The 18962-nt window shown below is 43.3% G+C and overlaps 2 protein-coding genes across 3 annotated transcripts; one reads left to right on the forward strand and one right to left on the reverse strand.

Moving 5' to 3' along the window:
- The first annotated feature begins 4905 nt into the window (after positions 1–4905).
- kdm8 (lysine (K)-specific demethylase 8) lies at positions 4906–7571 on the forward strand. 2 transcript variants are annotated; one of them, XM_028987507.1, is made up of 7 exons: positions 4906–5635; positions 5702–5874; positions 5963–6095; positions 6728–6778; positions 6918–7067; positions 7156–7248; positions 7329–7571. In XM_028987507.1, exons 1-7 carry the CDS (start codon positions 5180–5182, stop codon positions 7491–7493), a joined length of 1221 nt encoding a protein of 406 aa, XP_028843340.1. In that variant the 5' UTR covers positions 4906–5179; the 3' UTR covers positions 7494–7571. The 2 variants fall into 2 exon arrangements, with proteins under 2 accessions (XP_028843340.1, XP_028843341.1); XM_028987508.1 differs by having other exon boundaries at positions 6731–6778.
- A 153-nt stretch (positions 7572–7724) lies between these two features.
- On the reverse strand, positions 7725–13553 carry nsmce1 (NSE1 component of SMC5/6 complex). The gene is made up of 7 exons (XM_028987509.1): positions 13133–13553; positions 12894–13015; positions 12737–12814; positions 12163–12309; positions 10654–10767; positions 8093–8219; positions 7725–7998 (listed from the first exon to the last, which is right to left on the reverse strand). Exons 1-7 carry the CDS (start codon positions 13248–13250, stop codon positions 7892–7894), a joined length of 813 nt encoding a protein of 270 aa, XP_028843342.1. The 5' UTR covers positions 13251–13553; the 3' UTR covers positions 7725–7891.
- Between the last annotated feature and the right edge of the window lie 5409 nt (positions 13554–18962).

The raw sequence follows: 18962 nt of genomic DNA on the forward strand, positions 1-18962 counted from the left end.
TTACAGGCCTACTGTTTCTCGGCTCTGTGCATAACCGTAGTGCCATTTCAGGAGGTGGTGTACTGTTCCAGTTCATTTTCTACAGCTTCATTCGACTGTATCAGCAGCAGATTTTAACTGGAAATGGATATGCAAATGCATTTTAAACGTAGTTCCTCCACCTTCTGGAAATACAATTATACAGTTATACAAACCTTGCTTAACACAAAAAAATGGCCAGTCATTTGTTAAAATTTTTATTAATTCCATCCACCAACTCTATCCAATATATATGTACAATACAAAACAACAGTTGAGAGATTCAGTCCTGAGAGATGGCTGTGTGGCCTCCACATCTTTGGGGTTCACGCTTCAAATGCTCTGAAGCACACACCCTTATAGAGCCCTCTGTGGCTGTCCCGTCAAATGTCATGACTCCATCTGCACGAGTAGAAAAAGGCAAGTGATTAGAAATTTGAAGGCATTCTGCAGCATATCCCCGAATATACTAGATTAATACAAAACCATGCCTGACTACAATTATCCCTTATACATACGTCCTACAGACGTAAATTCTGGACATTCGGAAGACGTAAAAAAAAAATCATGTCATCTGGCGTCACAGCAGCGGCATGGGAATATCCATTAATAATGTGTTTGACGTCCCCATGAGGTTCAAAAAAGTTACCGGGTTTGACTGAACATTGACGTCCAAGTCAGGTCATAGTTAGATGTCAAAATAGCATCCGTTGTGTAAAAGTCCAGAATTGGCCTTGGACCGACGGACGCAATATAGTCATAATCTGTAAGACATGATAATGTTAAGTGGGTGATAATACATAAATCAGGCAGTGACACAGGCTTGCCAGCCAATGGCCCTTCACAGGCACTGCCAGGTAAATGATGGACATCTGAGTCTGAACACATCAACGCCGGCGTTGCTCCTAAAATAAATTATAATGGCCTTGCAACTCAGAAATCCCGGAGGGCAAAATGTGTTTCTGTGAAGCAAGTATAAAGAGTCATAAAAAAGTACAAAAGATACTTCAAAATAAGTACTACTGTCTTCATTTTAAAGCGGTGTCAAGTAGCTACAATAAAAAAAAATGATTGGGGGGGAGCACGCTATCCCACATCTAATATAATGACTTTACCACTGAGTCCCATGAGTGAAGCTTTCATCTGGTTTGTCCAACGTGAAAACGCTAGGAGTGAATTCATGCTGTGCAACGCTCCCCCTGCAGCAAAGACTCGCTCTTTCAAAGACGCAGACACAGTCAGTGGGAGTGGAGGGCCGCTTTTCACACCAAGGTTGGCACCGCGCTGTTTCTCTGACTTTATTTGAAGTGTTCCATTTGTCAAATGCAGGCCTACATTTGCGGCGGGTGTGAGCTGTGTTTTTCTGTTTGCCAGAGTGTGCAAAATCGATTTGAAGAAAGCTGTGGTACTGGCTGCTTTTACATGTTTGCTGCACTGTACACATAATTAAAACTGATTACGCCTATAAGAGTTGATACGTCAATATTCAATAGACTTATTATTCTCTCATTTACTCATTTGCTGCTAGATCTAAAGCCGTGGTTCAAGTAGAACTTACAAAGCATCGATGGGATCTTATTGTTGAGAAGAATTAGTCAGGACATACATGGAACACACTGAAGAAGTAGAAAACAAAAAACACTGATGCTGCCAAGAACTGGACATCCAATAAAAAACTAGATGAAAACAGGTCATGAGGCTGCCAAGAGACCTACAGAAACGCTAAAGGAACTGCAGGGATTTCTAGAAAGTACTGATTGTCTACTACATGTGACAACACGATCCCACATTCTCCATATATCTGGACAATGGGAGTAGGGTTACAAGGAGAAAGTCTTTTGATCATCAAGGTCCTAAAGAGCATGTGGGATGAAACCAAGGTTGAACTTTTTGGCTACAGTTCTGAAAAGTACGTTTGGCTCAAAAGCATGCAAAGGAACATCTGGCACCAAAAGACCACTGTGCACATTATAAAGCATGGTGGTGGCAGTGTCATGCTTTGGGACTGCTTTTCTTAAGCTGGAACTGGGGAAGGTGGATTTGAATAGTTCCAAATATCAGTCTGTTTTGGCCCAAAAAAAGTTGTGCGTTTCGTATGGAAACTGATGATGAAGAAGAATTTCACCTTTCAACATAACCCCAAGCATACATCCAAATGAACAGAAGAATGGCTTCACCAGAACAAAGTTGTGGCATGGCCCTATCAATGCCCAGACCTATATACAACACAACCAGAATTCCAGAAAAGTAGGGATGTTCGTTACATTTGAATTTAATGAAAACTAAAAGGCTTTCATATAACATGAGCTAACATTTTATTTACAACCGAACATAGATACACCTTCAACCACTAAATTTGATGCTTCAGATTTAGCTGAGAAAACATCTAACAACTAATTAAATTAGTTGATATTAGGTCTGTAACGTGATTAGCTATTAAAGGGATGTCTTAGTCTCTAAGAAGTAAAGATGGCCAGAGGCTGTCCAATCTATAGAAGAGTCCATAACAAAGGATCACGGAGGCACCATTTACAGTGCCTAACACCATCAAAAGATTGAGAGAAATTGTAGACGTCTCTAAGGAACAAGGCTGAAGACTTTTATTGAATGACTGTGGTCTTCAGGCCCGTAAATGACACTGCATCACTCGTGTGTCATTGACATTACTTCCAGAAACCACTTTTGGTAAACACAGATGCCATCTAAATCATGCAAAAATGAAGCCATATTTGAAGATGGTCCTGAAATGTTGGCCTGTGGGTCAAACGTGAGATTTTCTGTGGTCAAACAAGATTTAAATTTTTTTGTTGGTAATCATGGATGCTGTGTGCTCCAGGATAAAAAAGGAGGGAGACATGTTATCAGTGTTCAGTGGAGAAGCGTAAGTGCCTATGGTTTTGGCAGCTGACGTGTTGGAAGGAACTATGAATGCTGAAATGTATATAAAAGGTTTTAGAGCAACATATGCTCCCCTCCAGACATTGTCTAATTCAGGGAAGGCCTTGTGTATTTCAGAAGCACAATGCAGAACCAGAGCTATTACAACCCCGGGTGCTGAACTGGCCTGCCTGCGGTTCAAATCTTTCAACTCAAAAAAAAATTTAGTGCATCATTAAACAAACAAAAAAAAAATACATCAAAGACGACCACAAACTCTTCAGCGCAAACCAATTTCAGGCAAGAACAGGAAAAAGAATTCAACATCAAAACTGCAGAAACTCATAAGCTCTATGCCCAGACACCTTTTAACATGGTACAGTAATAATGAAATATACTGTGAAATATAGGCTCTCTACGATTTAACATACTTTTTGTCTAATTTGAGTGGTTCAGTTCCTTCTATTATTTGTTAGATATATAATTACAAGCATGATTGCCTTATTTTGCTGAGAAGTGAATTTGTCTGACTGTGCAATAAATTAGTTTTTATTGATTGGACAAAATAAGACTGTTCTAAACGTTTACGATTTTACCATTTGTAGTTTAAGCAAGAACAGTCACATTTAAATTCTATATATAAGCTTACATTTGCAGAACATACACTCACCCACCCCAACCAGCCCATCATCAGCATAATCCTTCACAGATCATCTACCTGCACCAACATCTCGCAGTATTTTAGCAGCTGGCTCATTTCCATGGAACCGTCAACCGAATAACCAAGGGAGGAATTAACAGTGAATTAAAGACTAAACAAATGCTGCCATTTCACAGGACACATTAAACCGATGATGCAGATAAAGCTCCTTCGCCCTGTTGTGTCCCGCCCGTGTTTACTTAACATTGTGTTACGTGTCAGTTCATAAATACAGTACGGGCCAAAAGTTTGGACACACCTTCTCATTCAATGTGTTTTCTTTATTTTCATGACCATTTACATTGATAGATTCTCACTTAAGGCATCAAAACTATGAATGAACACGTGGAGTTATGTTCTTTAACAGATTAAATAACTGAAAACATGTTTTATATTCTAGTTTCTTTGCTCTGATTACTCCTTTGCACACTCTTGGCATTCTCTCGATGAAATGGTTTTCCAACAGTCTTGAAGGAGTTCCCAGAGGTGTTCAGCACCCCAAGCTGGACTGTGACTGTGGAGGCCAGGTCTCCACTTTTTGTTAAGTACATAACTCCACATGTGTTCATTCATAGTTTTGATGCCTTCAGTGAGAATCTACCAACGTAAATGGTCATGAAAACAAAGAAAACACATATAATGAGAAGGTGGGTCCAAACTTTTGGCCTGTACTGTATTTTTTTAGAGATATTGATTAGGAATGTGGGGGGTGAGTCAGAAAACTAGTTTCCTTGTGGCCCTGTGTTTGTAAGGAGGTCTGTTGACAGTCATCAGGGTTTATTTAGAACACAGAAAACAGGGGAAATTTATGTTTTTCCTGTTTTTTTTTTTCAAAGCATCTTATTATGCATCTGAACTTATATTTATCTTTAACTGTAGAACCTGAATCTAATACTGTGGCGAATGAACTCAACCATCGATCAGTCAATGCAAACTATTATTGAGGGATCAGTCAACCCAGAGTGCTTAATAAAAGATTTTGAATAGTTATATTTAGAGCAGTTTTCCTGTTAATATGAGACTGTTATTACCATACCAGGAGTCACCAACTGGTCCTGGAATCTTTCTTAGATCCTATGTTCCACCACACCTCATTCAACCCAAGAACTGGGTGACGACGAGTACAGAAGTCGAATCGGGTGTGATAAATGAAGGTAAACGCAAATAAATGTGCACAAGAGCCGCCGAGGACCAGGTTTGGTGTCCCCTGCTCTAAACTAAAAGCGACGTAACACCGCCATCTTGTGGCACTTTTGTTTTTTGACAAATGTTTTTTTTTTTTTTTGACGAAAATGAAATGGAAAAAAATCATTACGTTGACATTTTTGTTTTACGTATTGCAATTCGAAATCTGGTATTTTAAAGTATTTCACTTTGAGTGTTGCTGAGTATTACAAAAGGAACCGTTTATGTACAAGCCTGGTTTCGAGACGGACGTGTTTTAATGTGGCACGCGGGTAAAGACCTGGAAACACATCGTTTTAAGAATGGTGTGCTTTAGCTAATGAAGGTTGTTTGCGTGACAGAAAGAAGTGTATTAAAATACATAACGTGGTTTATTCAGCTCGCTTCCTGAAGTGGCGCATGGCCGACGTGTGGCGCGACGTGCGCTCGCTCCTGCCCGCGGCCGAGAGCGACTTTCCGCTGGAGTTCGGCGAGGACGTGGACCCCGGCCTGGTGGCCGTCATGGCGCGGGCCAGGCGGCGGCTGTACGTCGCGGCGTCGCCGAGCCGCGACCCCTGGGCGCGGGTCGTCCTCGACTTCTCCTGGGAGAAGCTCAACGCGGGCACGTGGCGCGACGTGGGCGCCGAGTGGAGACGCGTGTACGCGTACGGCTGCCTGTTCGAGGCCGGCGGCCTGTGCCGCGGGGACCCCACGCCGGCCAGGGTGCGGGAGGCCATCCGGGCCTGCGACATGGGGCTGCTGATGGGCGCGCCGATCATGGGCGACGTGCTGCACAGGCTCGTCGGCGTCCTGCGGAAGAAGCTTGACGCGTGTCGGCCCGAGCAGGCGCACCACACGGAGGAGCCACGCGTGAAGGTACGTTCTGTGCGTTATTCTATTATTCTGTTTAAGCGTTTATTTCTACCTGCGTGTTTATTTTAGAGACCCAAAAAAGACTCCGATCGCATGCCTGTTATCAGCGAAGCGAAGTCGGTCCGCAGGATGCGCTGTCCGTCCCTGGAGCGCTTTAGGTCCGAGTTTCTTGACACGCGGGAGCCGGTCATATTAGAAGGGACCACGGATCACTGGCCGGCTTTTAAGGATCACGAATGGAGGTACGGAAGGAAGGAAGGAAGGAGTTCTTACAACCAAAGGCACGTTTTTCGGCTGCAATTGAGCATCTTGCGTTCCATTTTCCACAAGCATAGACTACCTCCGAACTGTGGCAGGGTGTCGCACGGTGCCTGTGGAAGTGGGCTCCAGGTACACCGATGAGGACTGGTCCCAGACGCTCATTACGCTCAACGATTTCATCGACCACTACGTTCTCGGAGAGGTAAGAATACATACGTGCGACTCCTCACCCTTTGTTTCGTTCATTGTTAACTTCAGGATGTCTCACACATGGAAGTGAAGTGATTGTCATTGCACTGCAGCACAGCACACAGCGACATAACAAAACGTGTCCATCACCCTTGCTGAGCAGTGGGCAGCTGTGACAGGCGCCCAGGGGGCAGTGTGTGGGGACGGTGCTTTGCTCAGTGGCACCGTGCCGGATCAGGATTCGAACCAGCAACCTTCTGATTACGGGGCCTTATTTTTACAGCATTTATCAGACACATTTATCCAGAGCAACTTACATACTGTAGTTACAGGGACAGTCCCCCCTGGAGACACTCAGGGTTAAATGTCTTGCTCAGGGACACAGTGGTAGTAAGTGGGATTTGAACATGGGTCTTCTGGCGTGCAGGGCGAGTGAGTTTGTTGCCCAATGGGCTACTAGCACCTCACATCGATACTTTAATGTGAGTGTGAGATTTACAGTCAACATGCTCTGAAGCAAGCTACACAAGTGAACCTGACACAACTTAATAACATATAAGTTGCATGTGATGTATTTTTTTAAGGTTTCAGGATTTCTTGTTGTGTTCATGAGCGTTGCCCACTGACTTTGTGTAACTCGTTTAGCAGGACGGGACGGGGACCGGTTATCTGGCTCAGCATCAGCTCTTTGATCAGGTAGGGATTTGACTGACCACGTTTTCCGTAAAGGGAAATCCTTTTAGGCCCCAGCATATGCTGTTTTTATAAAGAGCATAAATATTCTACCAGTGGGTTTTCTTGCATCATCGCTGAGAGGAATTCTTTGTTTGTGGAGGTTCCTGAGCTTAAAGAAGACATCCGTATCCCTGACTACTGTTGCCTTGGAGAAGGAGCGGAGGACGACATCACCATTAATGCATGGTTTGGCCCCGTAGGCACGGTCTCACCTCTTCATCAGGACCCACAGCAAAACTTCCTAGCCCAGGTATCCAGCATGCACTGCTTCATGGAAACCATCACTAACCACCTAACCCCCCGCCAAACACAACTGCTCTCTGCACCTTTTGGCACAGGTGGTTGGGAGAAAGTTTGTCCGTTTATACTCGCCAGAGGAGAGCAAGAACCTCTACCCTCACCAGTCTGAGCTTCTGCACAACACCAGCCAGGTGGAGATCAGCCTGCTATTGCGGCCTTATTAAAAACCGGAACCCCAGCAGCTAACACGATTCAACTCGATCTGCTGCAGGTGGACGTGGAGGATCCGGACGCTGAGCGTTTCCCAGACTTCCTGAAGGCCCCCTATCAGGAGTGCGTGCTGCAGCCTGGCGACGTCCTCTTCATCCCTGTAAAGCACTGGCATTACATCCGCTCCCTGGATCTGAGCTTCTCCGTCAGCTTCTGGTGGTCGTGATGTGAACGTGCAGCACCAGTTAAAAAGCGCTTTTTGTAAATGAGAATGTAAACTCAAATTACAGGTTGATTGCAGTAACCATGACTCCCGTTTTTAATTTAAACTACATTTTAATCTACCCGAATTCTTCAGGGAACAACTGAGGTAGAGAAGACGTTTCGGGACCTGAGCCCACAATGTCTGCTAGAAATACTGCAAGTCGAATGATGTAAATTAAAAAACAGATTTTTATAATATTTTTTTATTTATTATTTTAGAAAAAATATCTATATTACAAAATGTAACCTTTTATTTAAAAGTTCTGTTTATAAGAGTATAAACAGAACTGTGAAGAGTAAATGTAACAGGATCAGATGCTGTAATGAATTTTGAATCGATTGAATTCTGCATTGAACTGGTCATCTGCGGGGCCTGCGAGACTGAGAGGTGGAAGGACGACCTGAGGTCGATGGTGCTGCATTCTCAGATAAGCGCTGGTGCTGAGAAGAGGGAGGCCTTTGGATTTCTGACAACAGAAAGCAGCATTTAATAGGTAAATGGAAATTATTCTTTATATAAAATTAATATTAGTTATTGAGAGAAGAAAAAAAAAATCAAACCTGGTATCTCGTGAGGCCAGAAATCTTTGCACTCAGGGCAGTGTGGGTCACTGTTTCCCTTGAAAAATCTGGCCACACAGGGGATATGTATTCTGATGCCACACATCGGATTGTCACAAATTTGGCTCTGCAACAGGGGCAACCACATCAACACGATGCACGTTTCACACAAAACCAACCATTCAAACCGATATCCTAATAATGACAACAGTAAACTGCTGTATGATCTGCAGTGTGTTAATCCTGCACCCCTACCTACACATGAATACGGATTTCCCCACTCAGGATACATACATAAACCAATTTGATTGGCTGACACTTAGGCCTCGTTTACACTGTGAGTCTATATCCAATTTTTTGGACCTTCTGTTTACACGGTTTTGTTAATTGTGACCCATATCAATTCGCTTGTTCACGCTTGCTAGAGCAAAGGGGGGTTGTTACACCACACAGTAGCCAAGGTGGACAAACGCTTAATTCTAGCTCTGCGATATACGCAAAATTCACTAAATAATACAATGATTTTGAGGAGAAGGAAGAAAATGGCAATTATTGCAGCCTGCGCATATGCTTCAGTTATTATGGCCTCGACCATTCAGTCTGGGTGCGTGAGAGATCTCAGGATTGGTGGGAGAATATTGTGGTGGCCTTTGGCGAGTAGCACTGGGTCCGAAACTTTAGAATGAGCAAGCCAACCGTGTCAACGTTTCTCCGCATTCCTCTCTTACAATGACACGGCATTTCGCCAGGCCATCCCTATGCAGACGTGCGTCGGGGTCGCTCTGTGGTGGCTTGCAACAGGTGCGGGATCAGCGAATCAGTGTGCCTGATAGCCTGTGGGGAGATGAGTCCGTTCAAGATAAAAGTTGCTGACTAACAGGGCCGTAACTTCAGCCGTCAACCACTGCACGGCACTTTGTTGTTGTTTGACGTTTGCGCGCTTCCACACGTACTTCCCACACGACGTCATTAAACCGCGATGAAGTACTAAATTATCGCAGGTTTAATGACGTACAGAATGGAATGCCTAGGAATAGTGCTGCCCAATTAATGTAATCGCAATCGCGATGTCAGTCTGTGCGATTACATGAACGCAAAAAGCTGCAATTTAAATGATTAGTACATGGATTGAATCGGCAACATATCCATTCTCAAAGTTTGCGAGCTGACTGAAGTCTCACTTCAGTCGGATGTGACGTGTTTGGTCACATGACTTTCGATTCGGAGACATATGGGTAGACGCGGCATGATGCGCTGCATCGTACGTCGCCGCCATATTGCGAGAGGCTCTGCTGTGGCGTGAAGCATATACATGTCTATCAAGAGAAGTGCATAAAAATGCCTCACTCTTGTGCTGCTTGGGGCTGTACAAACCGCTGTACGCCCCAAACCAGATCCCGGGGGATTAAATTTCATAGGTAAGGCTGGACAATTGTTTTGAATATATTTGGCCATTATAAAATCCCGTTTTGTAAGTCTTAACCTTAGCTAAACTAGGCTAAGCTAGCGAAGCTATGCATTCCTGTGTTCAAGTCAGCCTCCAAACAACGTTTTGGCTAAACGTAGGCATTAACTATTTAGACTGTTCTTAGCTGTTTAGTTAACTTTTCTCAAACTTTGAAGGTTTCCTAAAGAAATTCACCTCAGTTTAGAAATATTAACCTTAGCTAAGCTAGAAAAGCTATGCTTCCCTGTGTTCAAGTCAGCCTCCAAACAACGTTTTGGTTAAGCGTAAGAACTATAATACGGGATTTTATAATATCCAAATATAATCAAAACAGTTGTTTAGCCTTACCAGGGTTTGTCATTCGACAGTTATGTTTTTTTAAAGTAAAGACATTTTTGTGATTTATTTAATTTAGTAGAATATTGTATTTTGAAAGCACTGGGCATTTCAAGTTGTTATAAGTAGTTTGTATGTTTCACTTTGAAATTAAACATTTCACTATTAGTATGCGACTTTTCATTGATATACAAGCAAGTGCCCTTTATCATATTGCAATCGCATATCGCAATATTGATCTCAATAATCGCAATATGTCTTTTTCCCCAAATCGTGCAGCCCTACCTAGGAAAATCCGATCTGCCTGTTTACATAAAAAAGTTGTGCTCATTTTTACATCCAATCACCGAGCAACTGCAGTGCTTCACATGACAGTCGGGGGAGTTCCTTTTTTAGGGGAGGGGTGGGAAATTCTCTGGTATGGACAAAGCATGAGAAACAGGAGGTGACCTTTCCTCTTATGAAGCCATAAGGGGACAAATTCCAGACCCAACCGTCTGAGCTACTGCTCTCTGAACGGCGAAACAGAACGGCGAAAGCACTATTTACACCCATCTGCTTTATATCTCTCCCGTTCTCAACGTATTTTCCCAGCATCCTGCCAGCATTAGTCCCACAAGTGGGAAATTTATGATGCTGCAAATATCACATTAACAAACACAACCCCAGGACCCCCATCTTATCCAGCACTGGACAAAATACAGACCAGAGTGTTGATCCATGTCAGATGTTAAGAGAAATTAAAGAATGAATACAGAAAATGTGTGCATGTGTTTACCTGTAATGCTATGTTGTTGCATACGTGACAGACTTTGAGGTCTTGGTAGGTGTTACGGAGATATTGATCCATCTCTATAATGCATCGAGTGCTCAGAGAATACGATCCATGTTTCTAAAGAAATTTAAAAGCAAAAAAAAAAAAAAAAGTACAGTGGTGTGAAAAACTGTCCCCTGTCAGAATTCTTACTCTTTTTCCATGTCACATTTACATGTTTCAGACAATCAAAAAATTAATACATATTACTCAAACACAGAAAAACACATTTGGTGTTTACTTAAGGTTGGGTCTGGATTTCATTATTAAGGGAGAGACAAAATAATACAAATGGCCTAAAACACTTCATGCCTCAGTGTTCATTTCTCCACCAGAAGAAAAAAAGTAGTAAAAATGCCCTGACGAAGAGTGCAAAGACAAAAAAAAAAAAGATTAAGGCTCATCTCAATTTTGCCAGAAAACATCTTGATGTTCCCCAAGACTTTTGGAAAATAACTAAAGTTGAACTTTTTGGAAGGTGTGTGTCCTATTACATCCGACGTAAAAGTAACACCACATTTCAGAAAAAAGAACATAGTACCAACAATAAAATGTGGTGGTACTGTGATGGTCTGGGGCTGTTATGCACCTTCAGGACCTGGAAGACTTGCTGTGAAAAATGGAACCATGAATTCTGCTCTCTACCAAAAAATCCGGCCATTTACTGCTCTTTCTCCTTACTGCTCTTTCTTTTATGGCTCTTTCTTCTTTCTTAAACATTGTAAAAAAAACTGTAACTCATTTGCACACCTTCACCCTACCAGTTACACATATTTTATGTTAAAGACGTAAAAGTGTAATACTTGGTTATGTTTGCAATATTTGCATATTGGTTCACTGTTTACTTGCAACATTTGCAATACTGTGGTCTGTAGCAGTTGCAGAAAGCATTTCACTGCACATCATACCGTGTATGACTGTGTATGTGACAAATAAAATTTGAATTTGATTTGTTTGTGACCTCAACCGGAAACAAACTTGGGTTCTGCAGAAGGACAATGATTCAAAACACACAAGCAAGTCCATTTCTGAATGACTGAACAGACTTTGCAGTGGCCTAGTCCTGACCTGAATCCTAATAAGATGCTGTGGCATGACCTTAAAAAGGCAGTTTGTGCTCAAAAAACCCTCCAACGTGGCTGAACTACAGGGATAAGTGGGCTAAACCTCCTCCACAGCGGTTTAGAAGACTCCTTGCAAGTTATTGCAAAAGATTGATTGCAGTATTTGCTTATTATTTTTTTCTGCCTTTATAATGAAATATTTTTTGTCTTTACTTGTGTTGCATTTGACTAATATTTAAATTTTACATTTGTTTCATGAAATGAAACATTTAAAAAATAAATCAGAGGTAGAGTGTGTGTGTGTGTGTGTGTGTGTGTGTGTGTGTGTGTGTGTGTGTGTGTGTGTGTATATAGTACATAGTAATTTACGGAGTTACTTTTGAAGAAAACGAGCAAGAAAAGAACGTACTTCATTGAGCCACTTATCCTGGACAAACTTCTGCAAGACGAGCTCCGCCTCCTTCTTTTTCAGCTTTCTGGTCAGGAGGGTGTCCGCAGAATTCAAAATATCCATGGAAGACGCTGACCCACTCTCAGACTCTACGATCAGGTCCATCTTTAAAGATAATTATTAAAAGCATTATTAGATATTATAAGTAGTTAACTTTCATATATAAAATCTGGCATTTAGGAAGACACAAATTAATAAGGCTTTTTATATTGTTGATAACCATATGATTAGAGAGGGGGGGGAATCAATCCCATGTCCAATATAAATCCAATATAAATGTTCCATGGAACCTCATTAACAACATTTTAAAAATTAAATGAGATAAAAGTAACTATATTTCACAGCTAGCGAAATTTTGTCAAAATTTCACAACTGAAATTCCTGTGCAAATGTGAAAAAAAAGAAACACAAGAAGTCAAACCTACCAGAAAAATGTTAAACTGAACTTAAACAAGTGTTTCTTCCTTCCAAGTTTGTGCATAGATTTTTACTTTTTTGTGTGTGAACTGTATAGAAATCAAAGTGCTTTTACGGTTTTGCGGAAGAGCTCCAATTCATTTTCCGCGTAATCAGAAGACAGCCTGGTCACGTCCGTCTCTGCCATGTTCACCTAGTTGCAAGCAGCACCACAACCTGCATCAGTGGATTGCGGAACACAGACACTGTCATTTAATGGGCGCCCAACCCACCAGCGCACGATACTGGAAACCATCCTCCTCCGAGTTCCCCGTTCTGATCTGTATGAACACGGGCTGCAGCTGCACATTAATGGCACCGATGAAGTCATCCAACGATCTTTGGTCATAATTTACTTAAAAAAAAAAGATCGAGAAAACAACATGATGAAAATGTCACGCCTGAAGATTAGTGATAAAGGCGCATTTGGCTGTTAATGAAGCTGTCGGCCTGCGTGGTCCCGTCATCGTACCACCGTGCTGTTCGCAGCAGCTTCTGTGCAGCGCGTTGGCCTGCGATTCGTCCACGATGCCGAGGCTCATGATCGCCTGCAGGAACCTCCGGTGACTGTCGCCCATCGGCTGCGCCATGCCGAGGGAGAGGGCGGCGGGAACGGCGAGGAGGCACCGGCTGGGAAGTCGCGGTCAGTTACAACTCGCAGCTAATTTCGAGGCGCTAAGAAGCGCTCTACCACAAGGCTACGCTAACTAGCCGAGATGCATGAAGTCTGTCGGCGTTCCGATCACGCAACTTATGCTGGAGGTATTAAATGTGTTAAATTACAAAACGTGTGATGTGCTACAAATCTCCGCTTCTGATTCGGAGGCTACGACGAGCGTGAAAACCCCCTTCAGATCCTCCCTGATCCCCACGTTCACGTTCCGTGTCCGAGTCTCGCGATAGTTGGAAGCAGCGCGAGAGGAACTAAGGAAAGCGACGTAGATCAAAAAGGTGTGCAACGCTCGGGGCGGGAATCGATTCAGTTTCAAATTCGCGATTCGAGTTGTTGATTTGTTTAAGAACACTGTTTCAAACACCATGTGTATGAAATACGCTTTTAGAATACTGATCACGCCCTGCAGCCTCAGTACATGTTATAGCCGGATATACATTTAACCAACCCGGAGAACTGTTACCCAAGGGTGTGAGTTGCCTGTAACTGATAACCATCCTGAAAATTAACATATTTGAAAGGTTTTCAATTGTTGCATAGAACCAAAAAATACGACCACATCACACCGGTCTTACAATCACTGCACTGGCTACTCATCAAATTTAGGATTTAGGACAAAATCCTTCTTTTGCCCTATAAAGCTCTAAATGGTCTCGCTCCACCTTACCTGAGTAAACTTTTAGTTATTTACGAGCCGCCATGCCCCCTGCGATCAACGGGTGCAGGGTCACTACTGGTACCCAAAGTACAGAAGGTCACATCTGGGAGCAGATCCTTCTCATATATACCACCGTAACAACTAAAGTTTCAGGGATCTTCAAATAGACCAGTAGCATCATAATGGACACTCGGAAGGGAAATTATGTTAAAATGCTTTTCATTGACTACAGTTCAGCATTTAACACAATAATCCCTTCCACACTCACCACCAAGCTGGAGCACCTGGCACTCAGCTCATCTCTCTGTCAGTGGATCTCCAACCGGGAGACCACAGGCAGTAAGGATGGGTGGACATGTCTCAGCCTCCATCACTCTCAGCACTGGAGCCCCCCAGGGCTGTGTTTTGAGCCCCCTGCTGTACTCCCTGTACACATACGACTGTACAGCCACTACTAACTCCACCACCATCATCAAGTTTGCTGACAACACTGTCGTAGTTGGCCTGATCTCTGACAACGATGAGACGACCTACCTGGAGGAGGTTGGAAATCTGGTGAACTGGTGCCAGAGGAACAATCTCCACCTGAATGTCAGCAAGACAAAGGAGTTAATAGTGGACTTCAGTACCAAGCAGGAGAGGATCTACCAGACCCCTGTCATCAACAGGAGCCCAGTGGAGAGAGAGGACAGCTTCCGTTACCTCGGTGTTAACATCACGCAGGACCTGTCATAGTCCTGTCACATCAACACCGTGGTGAAAAAGGCCCGGCAGCGTCTCTACCACCTCAGACGCCTGAGAGACTTCAGACTGCCCTCCAAGGTGCTCAGGAACTTCTACTCCTGCACCATAGAGAGCATCCTGATGGGAAACATCTTAATCTGGTACGGGAACAGCACCATGAAGGACAGGGAGTCCTACAGAGGGTGGTTCTATCAGCCGAACACATCATCTGTACCAAGCTCCCTGACCTTCAATCTATCTACAGCAAACGGTGCTGCACCAGGGCCAGGAAGATAGTGAAGGACCTCAGCCACCCCAACAATGGACTCTTCTCTCTGCTGCGATCAGGGAAGCGCTTTCACTCCATGAAGTCCAACACAGAGAGAATGAGAAGGAGCCTCTTTTGCACAAAATCACTCTGTGCTTTTTACTTTACTGCTCTTTTTTTATGGCTCTTTTCTCTTTTCTTTCAACATTGTCTGTAACTCATTTGCACACCTTCACCCTACCAGTTACACATATTTTATGTTAAAGACGTAAAAGTGTAATATTTGGTTATGTTTGCAATATTTGCATATTGGTTCATTGTATACTTGCAACATTTGCAATACTGTGGTCTGTAGTAGTCGCAAAAAGCATTTCACTGCATATCATACCGTGTATGACTATGTATGTGACAAATAAAATTTGAATTTGAATTTGATTTATTGTACACCATGACACTGGACTAAAACCTACTGTGCACTGTCCAGGACCTCCAAACATGGACAGATGCTCTTTACTACACTTCGGACTTTTCCACCTCTTTATATGTTGGACTTTTTTCTTTTCTTGGACAAATCATCACCAACCCTGCACTGACACCAATTACAGGCTCTCTCTACCCTGGAAGGGCGACCCTCTCTGTATCACTCCTTCCCAACGTTTCTTCCTTTCTTTATTTCCTCTATCTTAGTTTTTGTGCAGAAGGGTCAAGTGTAGTGGTGTCAACTGTAGGGTCTGTCAAACCCCTTTGAGACATACTGTATGTGATCAATGGCTATATAAGAAATAAACGTTGTTAATGATGTTAAAGCTATTTTTCTTTTTTAAATTATTATATAACATGCCAATGTGTAATAATGTTTGCATTGCAGAAGACAGGTAATAATCACTCACTACATGCGTGCAAACAAAAAACAGGAACCTTCTTCAGTAGGAACGTTTTCAAGGAAACATGAAAATGGCGCTGAGGAGAATCCAAATAAAATTAATTTCAATAAAAAACACTCTGAACACGTTAGTATAAGCTAAGTGAGCTTTTAACCAATGGCTGCCATTAGCAGTGGACGATTTCTAGCTCCGAGCGACCAGATTGTGGAAGTTCAATTCCCCTTCACTTCAATGTTAACAAATAAATTCATATTAAAGAGAATCCTCAACAGATTAATGTAAAAAGAAATTACTAAACTGGTCAGAGTGACTAAAATGATGTCGCTATGATAAAGTGGTGTGAAATACATGAACATATGATGAACATTGACAAAAGTGGCCCCATGTTATGTTATGGAGAAAATTTTATATTCAAAAAATAATTAAGTACACAGTCAAAACCAAGGGCTTCAGAGGGAATGAAGCACAAATGTTGGACATTGCGGACATTGGGAACAATGGACACGGCACGTGGGCTAAAAACAGAGAAAAGGGACAACAAAATCAAACCCACAGGCGTGTGCCGATTGCCAGAACAGAAAGCCAACCGCAACTGCAGTGTAAGGTAAGTCTCTGTTACACATTCATGTAGGCGAGTAGTCCTGCGCTTGCTCTCTGTATTTAACAGGTCCTAATCGTCCTTGCTCAATAAGCTTCATGTGGGAGTGATTGGGACCAGCCGATCGGCCGTGTGATCACGCTCCGAGGCAACCAAGCTCCTTCAGCTGGCTCTGGAGGACCCAGAACCTCCGGCTGACCCTCTGCTCTCTGTCTCCATGGCGGCGCCGGCCCCTCAGGCAGCCTTCACAGTGAAATCAGGGCAGATCCCAGTGTCTCTCCTTGCCGCGGAGGCGGTCCCGGACCCTCCAGTGACTGCACGTCCCTCCTGGTGTCTCCAGCATCCCTCCCTGCGTCCTTTCACCGTACCACAGGGCCGAACCTTCCGGGCCTGTGCAGCCCCTGCCGCTGCACATCTCTGCCTCCAGTAGAGTGAGAGACATGCAGGTCCTCTCCCTATCAATTATGTTGATATTACAGGCTGGAACAAGCATACAAGAGCATTTGGATTCAGTCACTCAGCGTGAGCAACCTTCTCAGCATGGGGGCCAAAAAGACACTGCATCAATTCCTGCTTCATCGTAGTGGACAAACACACATTAACATGCACGGCTACCTGCGCATTTGATGAACTCTTCCTGGCCTATTTTGCTTTTGGGACATCGTACCACTGATGGTAGACCTGTACACAGTGCCCGGCTGCTCACTTCCGTCTGGCTCCTTTTCCTGGTTTAGGAAGCACTTTAAAAAGGCTCATGGAGGTTGTTCTGAATCTGTATTCAAGTACTCACAGAGACTGTTAACAGCCCTACAACGTTCTGAAGATTATACTGCAGAGGTCGCTTCCGGATGTAGCTCGAGTCATGTTGCTTCAGATTGTTCTAAAGGCATTGCAAATAACCGTGAATCAGTGATAGCTCAGTTAAAAGCAGCAGGGTCGGGTCAAGCGGCAGTGCAAAGCGACTTTGGTACGTCAGCGAGATACACGATCAGGTTAAAGAATCTGTAATGAAGGGCCTTTCATCTCAGGAAGCAGAAATAGCTGCTCAAATTCCACACTGTTAGAAGATCCATTCGGTCTGCTAAACTATACTTTTACTTGTATTGCACTTTTCAGACACCGTTTTCCAGAATGCCTACAATCAGTAGTTACAGGGACAGTCCCCCCCGGAGACACTCAGGGTTAAGTGTCTTGCTCAGGGACACAATGGTAGTTTGAAGTGGGGTTTGAACCTGGGTCTTCTGGGTCATAGGCGAGTGTCTTACCCACTGCCTTACTACTGCCCTGAAGCCCACCCTGAAACAGTTTCATTCTGAAGCTAAAATGTGGAAGTATTTCACAGAGAAGTGGAGCATGTGTTGGGTCCAAGGTTTGAAAAGACGAGGTGAAGTCTCTCGGGAACACTCTCAGGTGGTAGCGGCAAATACATTTGTGTATGTGCCGATTTTCCCAACATTGCGATCAGTTTTGAGTAGTGGGTAGTGACTGTGTGTGAAGTGTGAAGTGGTCATGATTGGCTGGAGCGCTGTTAGACCTTGGGGGAGGTGGCGCATTTCGGCGGAGCTTCTGAGCATCTGATAAGAGAGCTGCGGGAAGCCCGGACTGTTTATCTATTTATTAACAGACTATGGATTGGAAGGTGCTGGTTTCTCGGCTGCTCCTATTACATCAGTGTGACCTTTGATGCTGATCTGCTTTTCTAAAAAAAAAAACGGCATACAAAAACATTGTGAGGGTTAGTATTTTGTGGAATTTTTATGAACTAGAGGAAGTCTATGAAAAAATTTCAGGAGTGCAATTCACACAAAGACAGTGCTTAAAACAAAACAGGTAGCTAAACTCACTGGATATTGGATTACTGATATATAAATTATATTTAAGTGTCGATCGATCATTTTCACCTTTAATGCAGGGTACATGCAATCGGCTGTTTCAAACACAAATTCAACAAATCCAGAGATGTCCAGCAATAATTTAGAAAATAATTAGAATTTAGTGGTGTATTCTCATATGTAACCAGCAGGTGGTAGTGCAGCATCGCTTTTTGGGAGGGTCTTAAAGACAATTATAAACGCTTTAGATGTCACATAAGATGTGAGATTCTGCTTGTATTATTGCAAATGTCATCGCCCTTAAACAGTTTTGCTGTTGCATTTGTATTTAAGCAGTCGTGATTTGTTGGTCTTTTCGCTGCTGAGAACAAGTCTAGACACTATTTATCTGTCTGGCCCGCTGAGAACGTCTCGAGCACGTCTTCCTTCTCATTCCCAGGAGAGCTGCATTCCTTCTGACCATTTAAACACGCCGGGCTGTCCTTATGCAACGGGTCGATGGCCTGATTTCAGAAAGGCATTCTTTCTGATTGTGTGAGCCATCTTGACTGGAATTTCCTGCCATTTTTGTAGTCTTCGTGGCACTCCCGGCTAATGAGATTGGCAGGCGTCCTGCTTTCATTTGAACAACTAACTGCATCTTTTTTTCAATGTCGGAACTAAGTC

Source organism: Denticeps clupeoides, chromosome 7 (genome assembly GCF_900700375.1).
Source record: "Denticeps clupeoides chromosome 7, fDenClu1.1, whole genome shotgun sequence".
NCBI classification, from domain to species: Eukaryota; Metazoa; Chordata; class Actinopteri; order Clupeiformes; family Denticipitidae; genus Denticeps; species Denticeps clupeoides.

What these genes read in the sequence shown, in the direction of transcription:
- kdm8 (XM_028987507.1), top strand. Translation starts at nt 5,180, where the DNA reads ATGGCCGACGTGTGGCGCGACGTGCGCTCGCTCCTGCCCGCGGCCGAG. An exon ending in TTTAAGGATCACGAATGGAG is followed by an intron (nt 5,875 to 5,962) that starts GTACGGAAGGAA and finishes ATTTTCCACAAG; the next exon opens with CATAGACTACCTCCGAACTG. An exon ending in AGCAAAACTTCCTAGCCCAG is followed by an intron (nt 7,068 to 7,155) that starts GTATCCAGCATG and finishes CTTTTGGCACAG; the next exon opens with GTGGTTGGGAGAAAGTTTGT.
- nsmce1 (XM_028987509.1), bottom strand. Translation starts at nt 13,250, where the DNA reads ATGGCGCAGCCGATGGGCGACAGTCACCGGAGGTTCCTGCAGGCGATC. An exon ending in GTTTCCAGTATCGTGCGCTG is followed by an intron (nt 12,815 to 12,893) that starts GTGGGTTGGGCG and finishes GCTTGCAACTAG; the next exon opens with GTGAACATGGCAGAGACGGA. An exon ending in AGGATAAGTGGCTCAATGAA is followed by an intron (nt 10,768 to 12,162) that starts GTACGTTCTTTT and finishes AAATTTCTTTAG; the next exon opens with AAACATGGATCGTATTCTCT.